The 18,161-nt window shown below is 42.4% G+C and overlaps 1 protein-coding gene across 1 annotated transcript in view; it reads right to left on the bottom strand.

The window, feature by feature from the left end:
* Positions 1-18,161, bottom strand: part of MTTP (microsomal triglyceride transfer protein) — a 277,369-nt gene that overhangs the window by 223,283 nt on the left and 35,925 nt on the right. Inside the window, exons 2-3 of the mRNA XM_085635746.1 lie at positions 8,436-8,623; positions 2,779-2,922 (exon numbers count right to left, since the gene is read on the bottom strand). Of these exons, the coding sequence (XP_085491872.1) occupies positions 2,779-2,922; positions 8,436-8,623 (332 nt within the window). The remainder of the gene's footprint in view (positions 1-2,778; positions 2,923-8,435; positions 8,624-18,161) is intronic.

Raw genomic sequence — 18,161 nt, 5'->3', positions numbered from 1 at the left:
GTACAATAGAAGGAACGGAAGGACTAAAATACATAGTCTCGCATGAGGTAGCTTGTTCCAGTCTGACAATAAACAATCACAAAAGAATAGGGTTAATTAAAACTATTTAAAAAAAACTACTAGCACTTTGACGTGTACTAATAGCGTTGTTCCAAGATTTCTGATGCTGTAAATGTCTGCGTCTGCTAAGAAAATTCCCGATAAATGTTTTTATTAAAGTCACAGCCTGGGCGAGTGTGGCCGAATGCCAAACAGGGCTGCTGCGTCATTGGCAAGAAACCAGTAGATGCCTTATAATCAGACACATGTCTCACGTAGAGGAGCCAGCCAAAGTGACACATAGCTCGAATAGAAATAGGAAATAAAATTGACCAGAATGACGTCCATTGTTCAAGAAAAGATGTGGGTTTTAGGCTAGTGAAGGTCGAGAGAAAGAGTCCCTTCAGCAATCATTAGAGAAATCTGCAACATGACAGATGGCAGAAAAAATGGCAGCCTTGAGGTTTAGAAGTGCAGTGAATGGGGAGGAGGTCTCGAGGTGGCGTCGGTCAGAACGCACCCGGAAACCTCCACTTTTTGACGCTGGAACTGCAGTAGCCATGTTGATTGCAACAGTATGAGCTTAGCTTTGTCGGTAAGACTGGGGGGATGTGAGCTTCAGATGTTCCAACAACCATGCTGGGACATCTTGTTAAAACACATTATATGAGAAGCAGGGCATGGGGTTAAGATGCAGTGTAAAGGGAAAAGAGTGCTGCTTGTATAGGACAATTAAACTCAATATTTTGTAGAGTAACCATTTTTAGGCTCTTCAAAATCGACAGTGTGTGTGTGTGTGCGTGCGTATTTGTCTGTGGGTATGTAAAAGTCCCAAGTGAAATCCGACAAACTCTTCACCATACCCGACTTAAAGCACCTTCACCCAAATATTTATTAGAGTATACATTTATTAGGGGGGTGTAGCACCCCAAACACCACCCCTGAGTATGAGGAGTAAAGCGGTATGAGGAGGCAGAACATGACAAGTTGTGCAGCTGCAGCGGAGCGGAAAGGAATAGTGTAACTTGGTTGCAGGGAAAAGCCGCTCCATGTCAATAGCTCAGACTCTTTTGCAGGTACAGTTATCTCACAGGGGGACATAGCTCTGTATCAACAGACAGCGATATCAGAGTACGATGTGGATATAGAAGCGAAGCAATATTTAGATGCAGCCAACAACATCATGGGGCAGTGGGCCGAAAGAAGAGACGATTGAGCCCCACAAGTGGAGATAACTGAACACAGCCATATTCCTTCAAAGGCGCGCAAGGAAAAGATCCAACTGGTGTAAGCACAGGGAAGGAAGTGAAGTGCCTTGATGGCAACTTACTGACAGCAGGGAGCTATGTGGCAGGTGCTAAATGGTGCCCTCAAGCCTACCCATGAAGGGAACACACTACAGCATGGCCGAAGGCTGAGACCGGCAGTATGGATCAGACTCGAGATTTCAGAAGCATGACCAAAGCATTGTATGCATACCTATGTAAGTGTCATCCGAATCCCCCAGAGTGATTACTCTCGGACGTAAACACTAACGTACTCTTGTTCTGTTATATATTTATGTACTCATACAACACGTGTGTCAACCAATAGAGTCACATGTTCCTTCAGAGAGGCCCATGAAAAGGCACTATGGAGGTTTATATTGCTCAAGGCCTCTTTGCCGCCTCCCTCTCCCTGTTGCCACCTGCACACCCTTTCCTCTCTACAGCCCCCAGGCCCAGATGCTTCCTACCTATACATCAAATCACTCAATCCTTCTAAGGTGCACCTGTCCTGTGGCCCCCTTCGACCCCTCTTTTTCTCAACCCCTGGTCCCACTACTTGGTTACCCCAAATACACCACTCTCTTCTTCCGGCCTCCACTTATTCAGTTGCTCTGCCCACTCCCCTTTTCCTGTGACCTTCATGGAACTTCAGACTGGATGTACAGCACCCACCCACCCTTTCTAAGGGGGTGAGGCCCTTCATGAACTAGAGGCAACATATGTTATCAATTGTTACAAATCTAAGTGAACTACACTGGATCAGTGGTTCTTAACTTGTGGTCTGAGGGCCCATGGGGGTGAGCAAGGCCTACTCAGGAGGTCTGCAACTGTTTTACGCAATTAAACAATAATAGCATTAATACATTGAAATCAATAAAGTATTTAAAATAAAGAAGCAAAATCGAAAATACGAAAACTTTTTCAATATTTGATTGGGATTTAAACTAAATATTCCAATATTTGAGCATTGGTTTGGTGTGTACTTGTATTGTTTTGAGGTTCAAATCATAGCAATTGCTGAGGCCCCAACTTTCAATAATGACTTAGTGGGTCTCTGGATTCAAGAAATTATTCAGTGGGGTCCATAGAAATCAAAAGGTTCAGAACTGCTGCACTAGAGTATTTTACAGCATAGCACAGCTATGGATTTAACATTTTTGCCTCTCCTACTTGAGCATATCACTGCATGGCCAATTTACTCAAATTGTTCTGTTTGGTGAGTTTTCTCACTGTGTCGCTGCATAACCATTTCTACATATAGTGTGTGGCATTTTGAGTAAAATACAGTTTCAAAAAATCACAACCATTCTTGAGTAGATTGTTCTCTTGCCAATCTAACTTGCTCAAGTTACCCGACAAAGCCACCTTAGGTATTTTTAAGTCTGTCTGTGTTGAAGGTAATACTAAATAAGTTACGTAAGTTCTCTTTCCAAACGTTGCACTCTTAAACACAAGATTCCCGACATCTTACCTTTCCATGGATCCAGTGCAAATATATTGGCCGTTGTAAGGATGTGAGGAGATCTTTTCCCAGAATGTCCTGTACATTGGTTCCCTTGAATATGTTTTTTTCATTTGGGCGTTCGTTCACACTTTCAATTTTGACATCTTTGATCTGTAAAACAATTGGAAAAAGTAAAAATGTATGATATATATTAATCTCAACATAATAATAACTTTAATCATTGGTTAAGTAACTGCTTGTTAAAGATATACTGTCAGTTTTCCCTACTATAATTCTGTGACCAAAAGGTTGAGTTGTTTCTTGCCTCCATCTCTTACAAACTCCTGTCCCCAGAGGATTTGAGATTAATTATTACACCCAATAAAATGTAATACCATTGTCACGTGGCAGATAGGGACATTGTCGACATCCCTACGTTAGCATGAGCCCAGCATCCATGATGCTGCTTTTGCGCACGTTACTATACATGGCTTTATTTTTGCGAGACCCTGTTTATGCCTTTCACATGAGAACCGTCTGCTTTGCTCGTTCTCTGCCTGTTCCTGGAGTTTAGTCTGAACACTGTGAGCAAGGTCGATAAACAATGCCCCTTGTTATTCTGTTCTGGTCAGTCCCTAGCACCAAGACAAAACATTCTTAGACAACTGCTGATGGAAACTAGTAATTTGATATAATGGGGATGCATGTTTAGGTAACACACACTTGGACTGGGAGCTTTCCAGGGAGAAGAGCAATGCGGTTTCTATAATGTAGATATACCATCTAGGCACTGAGGTATGGGGTCTGCTGACAAAGCCCAGAGATCTTCAATTATATAACAATACTTCTTTCTATCAAGGGGAGATTAGGCTTCATAATCCTTTCTCCACTGTCTTTATATGATGACATCTCCCTTTATGATATATGGCCTAGCTGCAATGCTAACTGTATTAGTTGTATGCATCATTCTGGTGGTTGTGCTCGTATACTGCATTTTAGAGCACAATAGTTAAAATAAACATTTGAAACTATATTCGTGTTTCAGTCAGTTCTTATTGTGGGCAGGTACGAGAGTGTGAGCGAAAAGGTGTGTCTTGTTACCGCGATTCCTGAGAGAATCAGGAGTGTTGTGTTCTGGGGTGGCTAACCATTTGCTTCTCCATGAGTGTGTAGGAGAGTGAGTGCGACACTATAGCTAGTCGGTCCTGGGCTTGTGGGCACTAAGGTGGTGGGAAGGCTTAGCCCCTATACACCAAGGTCCCATATTCTTGGCATAGTTCTGTGTATGCGCAGAATCCCTGCATCACCATGAGGATCAGAATTTATCGGATGCGACGATTATTGCTTATTAGAAGTTTAGCTCATGAAAATTGGGCATAACATTCTGATTTTGGGTCTTTATGCACTAAAATTCACATTTACCAGGCATTTCCCTCCACAAGTGTATATCAGTAAGTTTGACCTGCTGATACGCACCTGGGGAAAATGGAGGTAGTATGGACTTCATCCTGGGAAACAGCCTTTACTATGATGGATGAACAAAGAGATGCCTTTAAAACGAAGGCTGAACAACGTCAACGTCTTTACAGCAAATGTTTTTTCAACAATGTTTTTTACAATGAGTCTGCCTTTTCCACGAATGCCTTAACAATGAATTTTGTTGTAAATTCATTAAAGGTTGAGGCATACTTGTAGTAAAGAAAAATGATATTTAAATGTATTTGGTAAGCATTACATGTATTACACACACACACACACAGTGTTTTTGGGTGGCACAGGTAATTTTAGGGTTTAGGGTAGGAAGGGGTTTTGAGGATTGCAAGGGTATTTTTAGGGTTTTAGGGTGGGTGTGGTTTTTTGTGTGGAAAGGACATTTTTATGTTGGGATTAGGGTTTTGGGTGGAAAGGGAATTTATCACATTAATAGTGAGTATAGTGGTGTGTGTGTGTGTGTGTGTATATATATATAGTGTTAATGCCAATATTAATTTTACAACACATATGTCTTTAGCATGCATGCCTTTACCACGAAATGTAAGTATTTTACAGGTATATACAAACCCATTACACATACATAAATATATGAGTAGTGGTTAAGGAGTCATTGTTTAGACTGTAGTTGTTCCAGTGGTCGTTGTTCCATCATAAAATCCTTCATCCTACCTAGTAATTACTAGATTCAGTAATCTCCGCCTAACTCATAATTTCGACCCATGCATGAACAGGGATTTGCACAGAAGTCAGAATTATGTGGCCCACTTGTAATTAGGGCCTTTGCTGCAATTTATTAAACTCCAATGTAAACACAAAGAAGGTGCATTATGTGACGTATCAAGGGCATTGCTAAAGGGGTGCAATCCTCTTAGTTAAGGATTATTTAAAAGGACATCTATTCAAATGTACCTTTACTAATAAATCTGCTAGTAAGGATATGTGTTTTTTGGATTTGTGAAGCCGCGGTCTGTGCAGGTAACAGCGGTAGGGCCGCATGGGGGGTATTTTGAGGGACAATGCCAAGGGAAAATGAAATATTTATTTAATTTTCCCTCTGCATCGTCCCTCGAAATCCCCCCCCCACGCGGCCCCACAGCCCACCGATTTTACCTGCATGGACCGCGGCTGGATTTGTGTTTCATTCTCTACTGTTAATATGCTTCTGGTATTTTACATTTACGTTTCTTTTAATTTGTATGATTAGTAAGCACACTGAAATCCTGTGTGAGGGATACTATACACATTTGCTTGACAATTTGAAATCAATCAATGGGTATCAACATTTATTTCCATTGGAGTAAAGACTCATACAATTAAACACTATCAGTAATATTTTGTATGAATGGGTTAACAATAAACAGAGGAAACTGTCAATGCACAGGCATTAAAATAGTATGCCAATCTTTAGAAGAAATAGGAATGTGAGTGAGAGCAAAAAGGTAATATTCGGTGCTTGCAATCTGATTCTGGGCTCTCCAACTCCTCCAGTAATTCAACATTTACATGCTCACCTTCAGAAATATTGTTAGAGACCTCCGACTCTTATTTCTCTGCATACTAAATAGTATTCTGCTAGTCCAGTCTCCTATACGTGGCTATTTATTTACATGAAAGTAAAGGGGGAGGGATTAGAACACACTGCAAACAGAGCATCTTTGCACACAACAAACTACGGGGCATATTATCAAGACAGGCGATACAATTATCGCCGCTTTAGCGGCAGAAAACTACTGCTAAAGCGGCGATAATGGGCTTGATAATATGCTCTATGGAATTCCAATTGAAGCCCATGTTAGATGTCCTTCACATCTAACATGGGCTTCAATTGGAATTCCATAGAGCATATTATCAAGCCCATTATCGCCGTTTTAACTGCAGTTTTCTGCCGCTAAAGCGGCGATAATTTTATCGCCTGTCTTGATAATATGCCCCTACATTTGATATCCCAGAGATATTTCACCAGTACATACTGTTGTCAAAACCTTACTCATTCAAAGAATTGTCTTGGAAATGCTTGAAATGGTCAGATCATCTTACTCCTGAAGAAACCCAGACTACCTCACCAACTACGGATCAATCACTCACAAACACTTAATCCGGAGAATCATCAACCCACAGATGATCCCTGCTAACCACAGATGTATCAATTCTATAATGACACACAGCTCTGCTTAAAAGTCTTTTCCACTCCTGAATCCAATGCCTCAAGCACCCAGACCTGGATAGCCAGCACTTACCTGAGCTCAACTATACCAAAACCGAAATTCTCACATTCGCCAAGAACAAGTAACAACTGGCTAAACAGATTTGAACCCAAACTTTCTACCAATACCTATCACTCGGATATACTATACACAGACCTCACCCTGAAGAAGCACTTCACCAAGAAAACTAATATAATCTGGTGCCAGCTCTCTTTACTAATGAAAGCAAATCCATTACTGCTTAAATGCAACTTCAAACCCTTGTACTCTTGCACTGGGATACTATCAATGCCTTGCTCCCACAGTACATCGTATCAAGGGCCTGAAGAATATGACCACATGATCTCTATCAACCGTGGCCCTTGAAGGTAAGAATGGTGGGGCGATGGGGCCGGATGAAGAGGGGATTTCGACATGTGACGACGAGGGAAAATTAGATAAATAATTAAATTTTCCTCATCATTGTCTGTCAAAATCCCCCCCCACCTGGCCCCACTGCCCCACCGCTCTTACCTGCACAGGTCATGGCTGACCCTTATGATAATCCACTAGCATCCATGTTGGCCCACACTATCTTCCAAACCAGCTGCATCGTCTAAACAGCCATCCCTACCTGACTGACAAACTCACCACCTCCTTCGGCACTCGTCACACTAAAACAGAGGATACCAGACTGGGATACGCCCCCAGTGGATCCTGAACAACATCCCCCTAGCCATCTGGACTACTCCAACTCTGATTTTCGACTTCTTTAAAGAACACTGCATCAAGATGCAGCACAACCCACTTACCATCTCAGAATCCAACTATCTCTCCAGTTGTCCTTTATCATCTCGTTAGTGAAGAAAGCTTTTGGCCAAGCTTGCCTGTGCAAATACCACAACCATCCATACATACAGATACAGGGTTACTTAAAAGCAGGAGAATCGCTTCCCCATGCACTGACAACAAAAACTGCCTGCGGCTGAATGTAAATGATCGTGCTGCTAGCACCAAAGCTAAGACCTCCAACTACTAGTAAGTTAAACTAGTCTACTTTTACTGTTAAGTATCTCCACTAATTTTAGCAAAAATGCTCACAGCTCAAGTACTTCTATTTTTACAGTTAAAGTATCACTCTCTCTCTTAAAATTGTTAAGGGTGCTCTTTTTGAAGCGAATTACTTGTGAGTCTGCTGATCTCCGGACTTCTGAACTCAAATCAGGTTAGACCAATGAGAAGAGAAAAAACGCTGTAAAAAGACCTGGCTATCCGCTTCTTCATAGAGGCCCAATACCAGTTACTACTACTTCCTAGCAGTCGACCTTCACCAAGTACCCCCTCACATCTCCAGCTGATCAGTTACTCTTATTTGTTTGGTGCACTCTGACCTCTGCTTCGGCATATGACAGGAAACGAATGGAGCCTCCACAGCCGCTGAACATTCCATAGAACTTGCAGACCAAGCCAGCAGCGTATCAAAGTCCGCTATTCTCATACATAATTGTGTGTCAGTTTTAACTTTAATCTAATTATCTTTATGCTATGAGAAATAGGCAAACTCCTAAGGGTTGATTAACGAAGGGCCTCCTCACTCGTGACGGAGGCCCTGCAATCGTGGCGGGGAGGGGTGGCACACTCGTGGCAGGACCTCTGCAATGAGTGGCTGCAGTGCGAATGTCCCACCACAAGTGCGGCCCCCCGCCATGATTGCGGGGCCTCCGCCATGAGTGCAGAGACCCTCCTGCCACAACTGCGGGGCCTCCATCACAAGTGCAGAGGCCACACCGCCATTACTGCGGGGCCTCTGCAATGACTGAGGGTCCTCCGCCCGAGCGCAGAGGCCGCCCCTCCACGACTGCTGGGCCTCCACCACTACTGTGGGGCCTCCGCCATGACTGCATGGCCTCCACCACAAGTGTAGAGGCCCTTTGTGAATTGTCCCCTATGTGTCTTTCTCAAAGTATTAGTCTGTAGGCTCAGGGATATTTTTCACAGAAATCCTACCAGAATTCTAAGAAGCTGGTCATCATCGCTACTTGGATTCCTCCACACTAAGTTGACCTCTACATTAGAGGATATCCTGTGGCCGACGCTGTCTTCGACCACCCCTCTTGGTCGATCAATGAGTACTTCCGCTGAGTAGGTGAATTTATACAGTTTATCATTGTTCAGCCTTGGTCCGGTTGTATGTGCTGTAGGAGAAAGTAAAATAGGAACATCAGACATTGGATGTGCAGATGCCATAGATCTACATTGATCAAAGCACATTTAATTATTCTCTGAAAGAAATTAGATTTGTTTTAAATTACTTTATCTTTTTCACAGTTTTAAACAATTTTACAATTTTTAGTATTAAATCCATCATTGTGATCTTCAATATTGTAGTGTATGCAATTATTGTCCGACCTCGTAGTGTATAGCCTAATCTAGAATATTTGTGACTGTTTCAAGCAAAGCTTTAAATTTGCAGAGTCCTATGTATGCTGCTCTTGTAATTATGTCAATACAATTGAATATTCGCTGCAAAACGCTGAAGGTAAATTGTAGAGAGTCACAAGCGCAAAGCAGTGTATAAATATGAGGTAGGTCTCAGGTTGTGACCCATTGGGTCCAGGATCTAGTTACAGCTGTGAGATATTATTTTTGTTCTCCATTTTTGTGGTGTGCAGCATACGCGCTAGTTGAGTAGAATGGTGCACTCCTTGCAGCACGTGTGATAGCCCATGCACAGAAAAAAAATCCCTTTCAGTGACTTTTTTTACAACTAATTTAATATTGACTTATTTTTGTATTCTTTTTTTGCATGCAGTAGTACAAACAACCCATGCTCCTGCTGCTGCATGCAGTGTTGTAGTCGGTGTGTCATGGCCCCTAGTGCAAAGAAAGAAATGGGCCCCATGGCTACTGTTTGATATGTAAAATACAGCAGTAATCAGGGTTCAGTGGGCCCCGGTGCTACTGCACCTGCTACGCTAGTGAAAGTGGCGGCCCGGGCTGCAAGAGGCACAGATAAACCCTGAACCCAAGAAGCATGAAATCCTTTAGCAAATGTTTCCATGCAGTTATTTTTATGTATTTATTTTAAAGTAATTAAAGGGTGAGCTATTAAGCCCTCTGTGGTATTTTTGCACTGACCCAAATACCAGAAAACATAGCTAAAGCCTGTAATAAAGTAGATGTCAAAAAGTCCCACAAAGGGAAGAATTTGTGAATAACCAGATTTTCAATAGTTTTTGGAACCTAATAAGATTTGGTTCTTCCCAAAGATGAGTCAGAAGGGTGTTCCACTGCTGGGCAGCCATAACAGAGAAAGAACAAATACCCAGCGCAACAGAGGGATCATGAGAAAAGCCTGGTCAATAGATCTTAAAGAACGACGCAGATGATATCATGCAAAACACTTATCAAGCACAACGTTAAAATTATCGCCGCTTTAGCGGCAGAAAACTGCCGCTAAAGCGGCGATAATGGGCTTGATGATATGCCGCAGAGAATTCCAATAGAAGCCCATGTTGGCACCAGAACATGGGCTTCTATGGGAATTCTCAAGGGCATATTATCAAGCCCATTATCGCCGCTTTAGCGGCAGTTTTCTGCCGCTAAAGGGGCGATAATTTTAACGCCGTTTCTTGATAATATGCCCCTTAGTCTGAGATGATCCAGAGATGGCCTTGTGAACAAAATACAGGGAATTAAAAATTATGCATTCTTTAATGGAGATCCAGAGCTGGGAAGGACAAGCCTCCTGAAATGTGGTCTCACTGTCTGGCTCTGATTCCAAGCACCAACTTGGCTGAGTACTTTTGTATTGTCTGAAGCTTTTAAATCAAGTAGTTCGGTTGCACCAGATAAGCTGCATTGCAATAGCTCATCTGATTTGAAATAAAGGCACATGGGGCCACATGTCCAAAGGCTTTGTGCCGCAAAGCGCGCCGATTCGCAGAATCGGCCCGTTTGCGAACACAAAAAGGCTTTTTCACATGTAGAAAGCCCTATTTGCAATTCGGTAACCTGGTACCGAATCGTAAACTGTGTTTGCGATTTCGTATTGGGAAGGTGTTTAGGGCATCCCTTCCTAATACGAGATCACAGTGGTATGTGTGAATGTTTTGTGACCAAAATGTAGTAGCAAAACATTTGCATTTTAGCCTTACTTCAAGTAGGTGGTAACCCCTTCGCCTTTGTGAATGTTTGTAAAAGAGCAGGAAGTGGTGTAGTCCTACTCTTAAAAAATTCTAAGGAAACATTTTTTTTTTAAACACACCCCTTTTTCCTTTATTGAAAATGGGCTACATTTAAAATATAAAAAGACCCCAGCAATCCTCCATCCCTGTGATTTTAGCAATTCTCAATGGGTCACAAACCGAGACATACCATCTAGGACTGATGACTGGTCTACTTTTTCTGCACATTCCCCTTCCTTGGTCACAGACAATGGACTTGAGCTGATGCTCTTGCAGTGTCTTGTGAAGTGGAGGGTTGAAAATCAGTTTTTGCACCCTCCATTTTGGATCATTACAACTATATTTCAGAATGTACACATCTTTCTCTAGAAGTCACAGCATTGATTTAAATTGAAATTTTCTTCCATATTTCTGTTTGCGTCTTTGATAATATGCTGGATACCTGCTGTCCAAACAAATGGCAATATTCCTTTCCCACATCTGTGGCAAATATATGAAATTCTTCAGTCAATTTGAACTTTCAGAATTTTCTTGCCATTGAAACTGTTTCATTTTATTATCATAGCTTAAAATATCGCTGCTCGTGGGTCAAATGTCCCTTCTACCCGTCTTTGGAACAACCAACTCCTCATTTTAACATATTAACAGGATATCTTCTTGTGCAGGAGACCTGTGTCACAGCTCTTTGGGCAAATGTTTTATGTGATTTTGACATATTCACAGAAACAGTATGCTGGGCTCTGTTTGGTGACATGGGTCCACCCAAAGTAGTGCTCTTTTAGCATGGGTTGTTACCACCCACATGACCAGATCATGCAACTAATATGACTAAATGGGCTCAGGAATTTCTACCTAAACTGCTGTGCTGGAACTGCCTACTGGGTATCCTGTTAAATCTGTGCAATATGTTATGACTGAGCCCTCTCAGTTCCCTTAACAGTACGTGGAGTTTGCATAACAGTGTATCCATAGTGGGGTCTCCCCTTGATGCATACAGTCCCGAAGGTCATAGGGTAGTCAGGACTGTTGTCTCACTTTCTCCCAGCATGCCACTCATATGCACTGTTGCTTGGCTTCACCCATCCCTCTAAATTCTCTGTGAAAGCAAGTGCAAATGTCAGACATAAATTATCATCTAGGGGGAAGGAAAGGGACACTGCACAGTACACCAGGACTACGCTCTTTTTCCCAGGTTAACCTGTGACCTGGCTAGGGTAGCACCTAAACCAAGGAATGCTATCCCATCGCCCATATCTTATGCTCTGTGTTGATGGAGCACAAATGTCTGACAACAATAAACTAAGTGAGAGTGACAGAATATGCACTACAAGTGGCTGTTTCCACTCAAAGTTCTGTAGCTAATTTTGACGTGACAGTTGGATTTGGGCCATCTATCAGTGCCTAATTTGAGCCAGTGGTTTCCGGTACACAGCACCGGCACTTAATTGTCAAAACCGGTGCTTGCGACAGTCTGCCACAAGGTGGTGCTGTCTGGCTAATTTACAGATAACCACAACAGTTAATTTTTAATTCAATATACATTAAAAATAGCCATTACCTCCCAGTCTCCCAAGCTATTCTTATACCATTGGGGGCCTGGAATAGTCAGTCTGAACGGTCACACTTGTAGGAGTTTGATAGTTAGTAGTGTCTTGTTTCAAACATTGGCAGCATTGCTGGAGCAATGTGTGGTACAAGCTGAAGTTGTCTTCTGACAAGAGCCCTGGCACTGATTTATTTTACAAATTAAGTAGTGCCATCTACCTTAGGATTGTATGTAAGATGGCTCCTGCAACATATCTAGTACTCTCCCTTTACTTAACGAGCTCTTACACATGTGTTGGGACAGAATTCTTAACTGGTTCTCTTTTAGTGGTAAGGATTATACTCCCAGAACTGATCGAGATGCTGCTGCTTCTAAAGTGACCATGGAGGTGGGCACCATGGCTGCTCGGCCAGAGCACAAGCTCACAATCTTTGATATGAGAAGGTTGGAAGACCAGAAGGCTGCAACATTCATCCTCTCATGCACCACCGAGAAGCCTACCCACTGACTTCCCACTACAGCTGTTGGGTGAGACGCTGTGTGACACTGATGGCTCTGTAGAGTGTATTTCCATGCTTACACCCTGCATTGCCGTGGACCTACCCTTCATGATGACTGTGTGAGGCCAATGCGCCTGCACTTTGAATTGCTGTGAACCTTCCCTCCGAGAGATGTGAATGATCATGTTAGGTTCACATAATTGAAAACTGCATCACCATGCATCTTCTCGTCAAGTGACATTGATGATTATTTGAGACTAGTGTGCCCTCTATTACTGTGCACAGCCCTCCATGAGGTGCTGATGATAATGTGGGGGCCCACATACTTGTCCATTTTGACTTCAAATGATGTTGATGACTGAGAGAGGCTAGTGTGCCTGCATCAGGCATTGGCTAGTAATGTTTCTTTTTTATATATATATATTTTTATGGAGAGTTCATTACACATCTATAAAAATAAAGAGCTTTCAGTGTTCAGTTTTGGTTGACATATTTCATCCAAGCATGATCCATCTGTAAAACATATCGTCACGAGTACTGCCAATAAAAATACATAAAAGCCCAAATAAAAACCACCTATTGCACAATTTCCCTTTAGTATTTCATTTTATCGAATTTGCTGACTAACTTTCTATGGACTTCCCTCGTTTCTCAGATTTTACGTACGTGCCCGACCTTAGGGCACAGCATCTCTCCAGCTCTCTGACTCCATGCAGTTTTGCCTGCCAGGCATGGAAAGTAAGTATATTATCACTATACCAATTCTGGAGAATGAATGATCTCACCACTAAGGCCAACACATATAGATATTCTTCTTGTGTTTTATTCATCGTTATATTTGGGAAACACCCTGGAGTTGCAATATAGCTATCAATGGTTAATGTGTGTCCTATCTTCATTTTACAGTATTTCTCAATTACTTCCCATAGTTGGTTGATCTTTGGACAATCCCAAACAATATGAGTCCAGGTGCCTCCCCGCTCTTCAGAGTAATGAAAACATCTATCCTCAATCTGAGGGTATATGTTGTGGAGAAAAGACGGAGTGCTATATAGTAACCATTTTCTATAGAATTGCATTCTCCTCTTATTAATGTGATATTAAGTTTGTTGACTCTATTCCAGACCACCCTTGAGATCCGAAGGTCTTCTTTCTCCTGCCATTTATCTCGGGCCTTTTCGTAGACAGTAGAGATCTTATGCTCATTAAAATGTTTTACCCAGCTACTTATTGACCTCTGTCTCGTTGTTTCTAGCAGGTCCTCACTAAGTTCTAGTCTTAACGCTGATGAATCAATATTTTCTAAAAAGACCCTTTTTTGAATAAAAGACCATTTAAGAATATCTATAGGGTGACACAGCCCATTGTCTATCTCTGTCTATCTTTTCCACAGGTCTAAAATAAGAAAATCTCCCACTTGCCTACACCCCCGTTCTCCTCCCATTTCTTTAATGAACTATGGTTGGATCAGCCTATCTTCCCTGGCATACAGGTTGACCAAGCATGTGGAGCCATTTACTTCCTTTTGAAAGGTATTACAGGTCAAGTCAATAACGTTCTTTGAGACCCAGCCTATGCATTCCAGTGGGACACCACTAGTGTATGAGACAATGAACAGATTAATAGAAAAGAAGAAATTTACTTTCAATATGTCATCCCAAAGGAATCCTTCATTATTCAATTCATTGACATTAAAAAAAACAAAGTGGTATGATATTCAGATATGGAATCCATTATGCATCTAAGCTTCCATTTCTTTTGGTAACATTTGCATGTAGATAAAGCTGAAGTTACATGTAATAGTTCCAGAAACTTTAGCTCATTACTTATTGCTCATTCAGGATATCTGTGAGACACCAAAACTCTGGTATAGGTCATGATGCATTTGTATTAAGGCACAAGGGATATCTGTTACATTTGTGATAGGGTAACCCATTCACCAAACCCTAAATCAGGTCCTGAAATTTTGGAATTTTGTTGCAGGAGGGAGGAGCTTCTCTTCTAATGTGGCTTATGCTTTGTTGGTGGAAAATTGGAAATTGACTGTTTTTGCTGGTGGAATTTCCACCATTATATGTGTGACCACTAAAAATGTATATCTAGTGTTAGGAGTACACTGTCAGTGCACACATATATAGTCAACCTAAGATTCTGTAGGATATTTACCGGAATGGTGAAAACATCGGCGTTTATTTACAAGTCCCTTGCGCTGCCGGTATGTCACTTTTTCCCATATTAAAAGTGAAGCACTGGCGGTGCAAGAGGCTTGTAAATAAGCCCCATCATATTTATCTTTCTGTGAAAGTCCATCATACTTCCCATGGTGATCTGGTGCAGCTGCAACTTCTCTTGACCTGGTGGCAGATTGATCCTTCTAAAAAGGGCACCACCATTTCTGGTGAATTTACGTTCACACGTTGGCAAACCATATGTGCAGCTCCAAGAATCACTACCAGCAGGTTATGTGCCATCTGCCAAAGTCAAAATCAACACTCTCTTTCTTTTCCACCTCATTTTCACAAAAACCTTTTACATTTCGAATTATTTGTCCCTTTAAGTATGCAAATATATATTAAACACTCAAATCGAATTATACAGGCCATCCCTCTGTCTCTGTTCCATGGAATAGCATGTGCATCTAACAGACTCGTTGGTGTGCTTACTCAATAATCAATAATTTTTTGGTGAGTGTAGGCATGGCCTGGCAACATGGTGAAACAGCAGTGATTCATGGCCAGCAACAGGAAACCTACAGCATTCAAGAATAGGAGCTAGTCTCCTGTGACTTTATCTGAGCTGTGCTGTCTCCTTGCTCAGTTGTGGCCCACAGTGGTGCTAATGGTCACCTACTGTTGACCAGTGATGACAGTTTTGCTCCGCTGTCCAGGAGACATGGAGTACAGGTGGAACAATCCACATACATTGTTAATGTGGGCATGCTTCTCTCCCAGCTCTGCTGAAGTGCTGATCCTCACAGAGGGTCCCCAGCATCAGTATTCAGTCTGGGACAGCAGATTGAGTGCAAAGCTTAGTGCACTGCAGTTTGACTAGAAGATTCAGTCCCGGCCGGGGGCACTCACAGGCTGTTGTCAGTTGACACACACACCCGATGGAGGATGGGGCCTGGAGTGATGGGCTCTGCTACATAGAAGAGGGAGTCACACAAGGCCACAGCTAGCTGTAGCAGTTCGAGCCAGGCCGTAGGACCACACCCCCATGGTACATGGGCTATATTGGGGAAGGGAAGGAGCCGAGAGGTCACTCTTGCCCTCCCACTCACCCCCCTGTGGTTATTCACCCATGTCTGGGATCCATCAGGGAGCCCCGCACTACTGTCTTGGGGTCTCCCACCACCAGCCATCTCTCCCCTGGCATGACTCCCCCGGGGCTGAACTGATTGACCGGGTTTACCAAGCCACAGGTAGTTCTGACAGCTAAATGGACCGGGTTTGGCTATCTGGTGGACCTTATGCTGGATATTGGGCACTTCTGGTGTCACTAGTGATTAATGGAGCATTGAACTTTGTCACACAAAAATGGGTGAAGCTAGTTGGGGCTCAGGAGACATGTATAGCACTCCATTAACATCAGGGTAGATTCCATGCACTCACATTCAGTTGAGTTTACCTTTGTCAAGCAGGCATTTGGGGCATGTCCTGTACATCTATTGCAATGGCATTACTGATTTATATCTTTTGCTGGGCCCCATTTTGCTGCCGAGTACTGATGAATAGTTACTTACATGTTCAACAGACTGGCCTGCTTGGTGCCTTCGGCAAGTCCTGGTGAAGGAGCCCCTGGGCAAAACAGGCAGACTTAAGTCACAGTGTGCCAGACCTAACTGACCTACCCCATGAGGACCATCATCATCACGTGATCTAAGGTCAAAGATGTCCAATAAGGGAGGGTCATGCCTTATCTGACGTACTACCACAAGACAAATTGAACACTATATCTTTGGTGTTATTAGGAGCCCTGGGAAACTCTCGAACTTAAAATTGACACTGTTGTCATTGGTTTGTCCCTTCTGCATACTGATCAGCAGAAACTGTCAGAAAGAATTAAAGAAAACAAACTCACCCTCTTTAAATTACAGCCAAATGTGTGTGAACTGCAGCAACAGGTTTAACAAATTTGCTTTTAGGAGTACAGAGCAGAGGATGGAGAAGGGCATTCCAGAAGGAACAATGAGACAATAATTGGCATCCCTTAAAAATTCAAGGGCCTTTTAATAGAACTGTATCTTGAGGATTGGTTTGTCTTACAAATCATAGCTTGAAAACTGTCAAACATTTTCTGAGTGGAGGCCTCCAAGACTTGTTGTGGCCTGACTCCTTAATTACAGAGACAGTGAGGCTCTCATACAATTGGTGCAGAAAAGTAGCCCATATATACTAAAATACAGCAAAATCTTCCTATTGCTGTATTACACGGTGTAGTATCATGTAATCAATTAATAATGGAAGTCTTTTGGTTTCTGATGGACGCCGTAGACCTATGACATAAATGTTGGAGGGTAGTGAAGTGAATGCAGGTTTAGAACATTGAGTTCTTGTTTATATGCTTAAGAATAAAGACATGTATAACTACTCTCTGTGTGTGGCGTAGTCATTGGCAAGTGCCCAGGTTGAGTAGGACCCTACAACTGGCAACAAAAAGACGATAAGTAACCTATAGATCAACAGTGCTCTCCCAGAGAGTTTGTCATGGTACAGCAAATTGCTTGTGCATGCCATGTGTGCCACGGTCGAATTGCAGAATCGTTGCTGGCACCTGTATAGCCTCAGCACAATGCCAGCGTGTCTAAAGCTACCGAGGATAAAGAATGCATCATTGAAAATCTACACATTGGTTGTCGAGAATCTAATGAAAAGGACACAAACAGAGGTACTGCACTTTTAAGCAAATCAATGCTAAACATCATACGGAGTGACAATGCTAAAGGCGGATGCAATCAGGTTTTGAAAAGCAGCGTATTGTGATAATCTAGTGCAAATTAAATTGTAATTTGATGTGCCATGAAATAGCGATCAACCACGTGTATACGAAGAGACATTTATTCACAAAGCAAATTGAATATCATAATGTTATCAGCTTGTGAAATCAGTTGAACATGAAAAGACTAGTTTACTTACCAAAACAACTAAAGAGAGTCATCATACCACACCTGCTGTGAAGATGCCCCAAAGGGATGGCCAGGTGTGTGCTTGCTGAGCTGTCTGTAAACAAAGCGGCCCATCATCAAAGCTGCAAAGTGGGGGCTCAGAACAGCTCTGCAGATCTCCATCAAAATGAAGAGAGCTCCAATGGAGAGCAAGGGTGTGGCCAAAGTTTCTCCAGCTGTCAATGCCGACCCTGAAGCCTGCACGGCACAAGACTCTAGGGATGGTCTGCATGAGCAAGTTCACCAAAAAGAGTTAGAGAGACCACTGCTGTTTCCATTAGTTATACTGCTGCTGCTTTCTTAAAACCACCATCATCATTTGATACTGCTAAAAGA

This window comes from Triturus cristatus, chromosome 2_1 (genome assembly GCF_964204655.1).
Source record: "Triturus cristatus chromosome 2_1, aTriCri1.1, whole genome shotgun sequence".
NCBI lineage: Eukaryota > Metazoa > Chordata > Amphibia > Caudata > Salamandridae > Triturus > Triturus cristatus.
Note: the sequence above shows the minus strand (reverse complement) of the source record. Positions and strands in the feature narration are given on the sequence as shown.